The sequence below is a fragment of the Mytilus trossulus genome, chromosome 14, assembly GCF_036588685.1.
Source record: "Mytilus trossulus isolate FHL-02 chromosome 14, PNRI_Mtr1.1.1.hap1, whole genome shotgun sequence".
Classification (NCBI taxonomy): Eukaryota; Metazoa; Mollusca; class Bivalvia; order Mytilida; family Mytilidae; genus Mytilus; species Mytilus trossulus.
In genome coordinates this window covers 25,059,230-25,067,437 of record NC_086386.1, presented here as the reverse complement: position 1 = coordinate 25,067,437, position 8,208 = coordinate 25,059,230, and the positions used below count along the sequence as shown (strand labels likewise).

General features: G+C 33.5%; 1 protein-coding gene across 1 annotated transcript; it reads left to right on the top strand.

Moving 5' to 3' along the window:
- The first annotated feature begins 4,121 nt into the window (after nt 1-4,121).
- Nucleotides 4,122-5,064, top strand: LOC134696521 (thiamin pyrophosphokinase 1-like). Its single transcript, XM_063558360.1, has one exon. The coding sequence runs from the start codon at nt 4,137-4,139 to the stop codon at nt 4,875-4,877; it is 741 nt and encodes a 246-aa protein (XP_063414430.1). The 5' UTR covers nt 4,122-4,136; the 3' UTR covers nt 4,878-5,064.
- Nucleotides 5,065-8,208: the final 3,144 nt, after the last annotated feature.

The window sequence follows — 8,208 nt, the reverse complement described above, 5'->3', positions numbered from 1 at the left end:
TCACAAAGAATGATTTGCATAACAATGAACTGAGCTCAAAGCAAAGTATTCAATAATACACTTAGACAAAGAGCTAAATTCAGTGATATACTTTGTACTACAGGTCCTTCATTAACATCCATCGACCAAAACCACATCTCAAAAACATTCTATACTACATGGTTGGATTCAGAAGTCCTGAAAAAGACATGATTTTTTTTATCATATTTTAAGTATATATACACAGGTTAAAACTTTCTTGTGGTATAATCATTCAGTATCTAGCAACTATCAATTTGCTTCATGCACATATTGATATGTGTTGAGTTTACCTCTGTTGGAAATAAGAACACACAAACCTCCACCTAATTTTAGTCAACGGACAAAACATTCAAAACTATAAAATATTATCTAAGACTTGTCAGTGTCTATTTACCATTGCCACTGAATCAGTGATATATGTACACATAATTATGTTAAGTAACATGCAAGACTAAAATTATAAAGTACACTAGAACAGACACATGGTATCGCAGGTTCATGACTGAGTTAACGTATATAACTATGTGCAAGCCTTATTTTAGTATTAGTATTTTTATCTGATAAAGTTATGCCGATTAAACGATACACAGTTTTCTCTGCTTTCAAATCTTTCTGATTGAAACCGTCGAACTGGAACTTATCCATTATTGGTAATATTAATTATTTGAAAAACAAAAGTTCCTGGAATGGAGTATTTTTTTAATCAAAAGCATTGTCTTTTTTTTTTTTTTTTTTTCAACTTTAAATATTTTATTTCACTACTGGTTGTGAACAATGTCCCTTAGCGCTACAACAATGACGCTAAGGTTCCTCCCTGTGTTGTTAAAATTCGCTAATGAAACCAGAAGCATTGTCATATACATACATGTATTAGTTGTAAATAAAATTGAATTCTTTGATTCGCTGTTTTACATCATGCCGGCTAACAAATTGAAAACTGTACCTATACGCCTTATTTTTAGTCCAGATTTTAGTATTTGTATTGTTACAATGTATCTTAGAAAGTCTAAACTGATTAAAATTTGACAATTTAGTAGTTTCAACCCTGTGGATACGACCCATGTATATACATGTAGCATATTAATCCTGAATACACTGTTTGGTGGTGCACCTGTCAGACACAGAACGTACAAATAAGGTAATCGGTAACAGGTGAATATACTATTAATTTTTGGTATCGGTATCGGACTCGATCCGGAACTTCTTAATTATTGGCAATATTAATTACGTGGAAAACAAAAGGGCCTGGAGTGGTGTGATTTTTAATCTACACCTTTGTACTATATTAGTTATAAATATAAAGTCGAATTCTTTGATTCGTCGTTTTTCACGATGACGGCTGACAAATTGGACCTCGTAATTTTAGTATTATAGATATATACGACTAAAACTGACATTCAGTCTTTACGATATCTTCATTCCCAAAGTCATTTTCAAATCTGACTTCATGGTAAAATAAGATTCCATATCTACAACCAATGAAAAGGAAATATCCCTCTAATAGACTAGCATTTAAATCACAGTTTTTGAAAATGGAAGCTAGGTCAGCGTGGAACCTAGAACAAAAAAAGGGAAACAATATATCTTAAATATTTCAAATGCATGTACATTTGTACATGAAATAATATTAGTCTCTAAAATTCACCATATTGTTCCCTTTTTTTTCTTCTGTTCGATACTTTATATCCAGGGGCGAATCCAGAAATTTTCTAAAGTGGGAGCCCACTGACTGACCTAAGAGGGGGCTCGCTCCAGTCACGATTCAGTGATTCCCTATATAAGCAACCAAATTTTTTCTCAAAAAGCAGGGGCCCACACCCCCCCCCCCCCCCTAAATCCACCTCTGATATCAACCTCTAGATGTCTTTCAATTACATTCAGTTTAGTGTGGGTTGATGTTTGATTGTTGTACATGTTACAATTACATTCAGTTTAGTGTGGGTTGATGTTCGATTGTTGTACATGTTACAATGAGCAAAGCCCATACCGCAGTCAGCTATAAAAGGCCCTGATAAGACAATGTAAAACAATTCAAACGAGAAAACTAACATGTCTGTTTAAGGTTACATCATCAAAATATGTAGGGTAGGTAGGAAGGTCGGTATTTTCTTTTTATTATTTTGTCCATTTTATTTTTTGTGCCATGATTTTGAATATTGTGTGGTCCGAGTTGTCCATGGGCGAGAGTTCCCCTATTTATAATGATTGGATTATTTCTTACGACGGCAATAAAATGGCTTAGGGTGGGTGCTCAAAATAGGATCGGTCAGGTACCCATAATCAAACATATATTTTTTTGGCCTTACCGAGAGCACCATTGAAATATATACAAATCACGGATCGGATACGCATCAACTATGTAAGACCTAATTTCAACACCCCTAAACAGTGAATATTTTTATCGCAAACAGTAGAATTTTATTACATAATGTGAAATGTGTGGGATTGTGCAGCACGTGTCATCATGACATGTGTCCCTTCGCGGCCTTCAGTTTTGATTATAGACTATAGTGAGAAGAGACTAAATGCGTACAAACCTGATGTCAAATGAAGATATACGGAATTTAAATAACGTTGATCCTTTAAATGTATGAAAAACAAAAACATATGACAATTATTCACATAAAATAGATAGTAAAATTTTCCAAATGAACGTCCATTAAAATTATTAAAGTCTCTGATGAATATTTCCCGCGCATATGTCATGGAATAGACCAAAACGAATTTTAGGTGTGTGTTGTCATTAAAAAATTCGGGTCAATGAACACAGTTAGATTAAATATATAAATATGTTAACTATATTTATATTGGTTTTTCAGAAAAGTGACTTTACCAGATTTTTTTTGTGGCAAACAACGGTAAATAGCCTATATCATCTTGACATGACATATGAAAACCCCTTAAGCATAATGGTGTGTGTATGGAATAGTCCATGGAATTGTCCAAACCGATACAGGTGAAATACGTAGAATAATATTGCTGTGTCTATTGTGGACACAGCAATATATAAATCAGATTTAAGATCCTTATGAGCCCGTAGTAAAGTAAAAAAAACTGTAAAAAGCCTTATTAAATAAAATTTGCTCGATTAACCTTGAAGTGAAGACTAATAGAAATTTGCGTGTATAGTGAACCCCCTAAATAAAATAATACTGTGTTCTAGACCACTTCCCCTTTCGGTGATCTACAGAAATGATTTTTTACTATATAGTATGTTAAATATTGGAAAAAAATCATGGAGCTGTGACTTTTGTTATAGAACGTATTTCACATTTGGTTAAAAATTAGTTCCGGAACAAATTTTATAGTGCTGGAACATATTAATTTCTGTGAAATAAGTTCCGGTGGAACATATTTCCTATGAAACTTGATCCGGCGGAACAAATGTTACGCCGGAACAAATTTTTTGTTACACATACACGATAAGAAATTATGATAATGTGAATTATAGGAAAGATTGCCTTTGTAAGATTAGTAAACTTTTACTAATAAGCCTTGTAACTCCAGTTCCAGAGATCTTCAAATTAGTCTGATCAGAATGTAAATTGCAACATACATCTACAAGACTTTTAAAGTACAGATCAAGAAATTCTCTTTTGTATATATGCCCAAAAGGATTGTAGTTCATCACTTTCTTAATACTACGTACATGACGTACGCAGTACATCCCTCAGATCGGACTTACATTTTCATACATGACTATTAAATATGTAAAGGAAAACTGACGATAATTTTAAAAAGTAAAATCACAAAAATACTGAACTCCGAGGAAAATTCAAAATCGGAAAGTCCCTTATCAAATGGCAAAATCAAATGATAAAACACATCAAACGAATCAGGAACATATACTGTTCCCAGAACGAATGGACAATTATATAGACCATTCCTGTTGCTACAGAGCCGATATGTAATGGTAAGACCAACTTTTTATGAAGGTCGTATTTTATTAAGGTTGTAAATGCACTTGTGAGATTACATTCCTATTTTACAATACAAAGCAATTTAGCATAAGAGGCAAGTTTTACTTCTTTTTTCCAGTATGGACTAATAGTAACTGTAGATACAACACATGTGTATCTTTTTGTTATTTTATTATTTCAGACTTGCGTGGGAAAATGGCAAAACTGCTTGAACCTTTACGAATACTGGAGTCTAACAATTCTAAATGCATCATTGTTATGCTGAACAGACCTCTTAATCCAGACCTGAAACTGATTAGGTTTCTATGGAATAAATCTGTGTACAAGCTTTCGGTAGATGGTGGTACCAATGAACTCTATGATAATTTAACGAAGAATGAAGAAAGCTATATCCCCGATTTAATTTCTGGCGACTTTGATTCAATGAGGCCAGATGTTAAGGAATTCTTTGAAAATAAAGGTGTGGAAATAGTATCAACACCTGATCAGAACTATACAGACTTTACAAAGGCTTTACAATTACTTGCAATGAAGATGAAACTTCTTAAACTGAATGCAAGCTGTGTTATTGTATTCGGTGCTTTTGGTGGACGGCTTGATCAGATTTTTGCCAATATTGACACATTGTTTCATTTTGACATCTCAATACCAATTTATCTAATGTCAGAGAATAACCTTGCTGTTCTTCTAAAAGAAGGATCATACAAAATATCAGTAAAATCTTCTTTTCGAGAGGACTGGTGTGGCTTGGTACCTATAGGAGAGCCATGTGAATCTGTGCTTACTACCGGTCTTAAATGGAATCTGAATAAACAACGTCTTAAGTTTGGTGAATTGATTAGTACATCAAACACTTATGAGTCTGCTCAGACTGAATCTGTTGAAATAGAAACAGATAAACCACTTCTATGGACAATGGGTTATTCACAATTTTAAAAGAAAACCCTAATGCATGGTATGTAGCGACATTAACATTGTCAGTTCCAAGAAGTCTATTAGGAAGGGAGGAACATCCATAACCTTGAATGCAAGGTTGCTTATTCCAAATACATAGACCCTTGTAATGCACTTTTATAGGAGAATTTTGTTTTTCATTTCCTGATTAAAAATAAGTTAAGTGTTACATCGAATTGTTGAATCATACACGTACACTATTTATTTGGAAGATTTGTTTTTATGTTTAAAGAGGAAGATTATTAATTTCCACTATAAATTGGCTTACAAGGATCATGCTGCGATATTAGACATTATTTCAAAATTATTTTGGACAACAACTACTAGTAAAACAAAAGTCAAGTATACGTACAAAGAAAAAACAGAAGCTTTAAATTATATATTAATGTATTATTCAAACTGTAAATACTAATGCAATGCTTGAAGCTATGTTGATGTATTTTTTTGAAATCCATATTTTTTTATTTCCTTTTCGTGTTAGTTTGTTAGTATGTTATATTTTTTTTTTATTATTTCATCAAAGAACACCTCGATTGGTTTAATTCAATTATTTGCATTTGTATAAATATACCACAATAACATTCATACTAATAAGACGAAAACAAACTAACAATCCAATGGCAAAACAAAGCAGACAACAGCACACAAAACAACATATATAACAAAAGACTGATCAACACGAACCCAACCAAAACCGGTAGGAATCTCAAATGATCCAGAGTGGTGAGTAGATCATGCTCTACATATGACACCGACATGTTGCTGAAAAATAAAAGTAAAAACCCGGTGATAAGTTTTTTCGGTAAGTCACACTCTTTATAATCAACGGTATAATCTACATACAATTTATAAGATCTTTTAAAAGTCTACCGTACATTTACTAGCCGTTCATGCGTCCGTCAAATTTTCGAAGTGATGATTTCAATTTCACCACTTGGAACTCTTTAACCAGGTGTTCAGCTAGCAGCCACTGTCTAGCAAGGAAATCGTGGTAAGGAATGCAAGCTCTGAAATATCGCATAAACTGTGATATTATACTCCATATGTTGGTGCGGCTGGAATGTTGCTTCCATATATGAGTGTTTCAGGAATATTGCTACATAGAAATGAAAACATTAAATATTGAGAAGTTGTAATCATCTCTTCAGACGTAAATGTTTGTTCTTATAACTGTTAGGTCCGAGTACACAGTTATCGTCCTTTGATTTTCGTTACGAATATAGTCCTTGGTGTGGACAGTGTGTTACTTGCCAATTTATTTTATACCCCTTCCAAATTTATTTCTCCCTGTTTAATGCCTCATATAGCAAGTAGGGGGTTGAAATGACACTGTAAAAACATTTTGGTCATAAATATCAATTTAAAGTAGTGATTAGGTCCAGCTGAAAAAGGTAAAAAATTAGCACTTCGGAAGCTGTCAAAAGATTTCAAGACCCCCTTAACATAAAATTGTCCATATTTTGAGTTAGAGCTGATGAAGTTTTCTATAATTTTGATATAATTTGTCCCAAAAGTAGTACAACACACTGTAAAAATATTATTGAGAAAGCGCAGGTGGGATTTTTTTTATTTTCATTTATTGTCTAAAAGAAATGCACTACGAAATAACTGTGTACTCGGACCTGTATCTGTTGTATCCCCTAATAAAAGGTTCGATTGGATAGATCGATTTACAAAGTCAATTAGCTTTTAATTGTTTAGTTAGAGGACATCAAGTATATTTAGCGGAACGTGGAAGATAATGCTAATTTCTTCGCACTCTTTCTAAGAATATCCAGTATGAAGCCAGCCTCATATGGATAAAGAAAAAGGTTGACAAGAAGAAGATTACCGTTGATTTCAATTGAAATAAATGGCGATCGTTTTTGGAAAATCACGTCCTCAATACGTAACGAATTTGTTGTCATTGATTAAAATTGAGAAAGGAAATGGGGAATGTGTCAAAGCGACAACAACCCGACCATAGAGCAGACACCAGCCGAAGGCCACCAATGTAGCGAGAAACTCCAGCTCCCGTATGTATCCTTCAGCTGGCCCCTTAAAAATATGTATACTAGTACAGTGATAATGGACGTCATACTAAACTCAGAATTATACACAAGAAAATAAAATAAAAAATTATACAAGACTAACAAAGGCCAGAGGCTCGTGACTAAGAACAGGCGCAAAATTGCGGCGGGGTTAAACATGTTAGTGAGATCTCAACTCTCCTCCTATACCTCTAGACAATGTAGAAAAGTAAACGCATAACAATACGCACATTGTCCAAGTCCGATGTCAGAAGATGTAACAAAAGGAAATAAATAAAATGACAATAATACATAAATAACAACAGACTACTATCAGTTAAATGACATGCCATCTCCAGACCTCAATTGATTCAAAATTCAACTGATTCCAAGATTATGTCTTCATCATATGAATATCAGGCACAATCCCCCTAACCCCGTTAGGGGTTTAGTATCATACTATCATAAAATATATGAGAAGAACATAACCCGTATCATGCCAACAACTGTTTTTTTTTTTAAATAAATGTGTTTAGTTCCGATGCAAAGACCCTATAAGTGAATCAATATCAAAGCCAAAAAATGCAATCTTTAATGACCTGACAACAGTAACGTAACTATATCCCTTCATAATAAGTCTGTTTTTGTAATCTTTTGAGGTCAATACTGATATTTTTGTGCTTTGTAAAGAATATTACCATAAAAGATTGAATGTGAAATACATGAACGTATTAGATGTCTGTATGTTGAGTTATATTTACGAATTATTTCCTTATACCGATGATAAAATGATAGTTTGTGATATCGAAAACCCTGGTGTAATAATTTTTCAGTAATGCATAAACTTCTCTCGCTAAAATCTACTACGTTGTTACATACACGAGCGAATCGTACAAGTCGTACAAGTTGAGATATATAAACACCATAAGATGGTGACAAGGGAACGTCACCATCTAAAAATGGATAATTAACGATGGGAAACGATAGGATTGCAGGAAATAAAGTATCTTGATCATGTCAGCTTCTTTGCTGATTGACACTACTATGAGGTGACAATCGGTAAATAAACGCATCATAGATATCAGGACTAAATTTGGTATATACACCAGACGCGCGTTTCGTCTACAAAAGACTCATCAGTGACGATCGAATCCCAAAAAATTAAAAAGGCCAAATAAAGTACGAAGTTGCCGAAGGACCAAAATAACTATGGCTTCAAAACGCGACAATTAATTATGTTTCATATATGCACACGTCATTATGAAATTAGAATTAAACTAGATCTGGCACTGAACTTGTCTGTT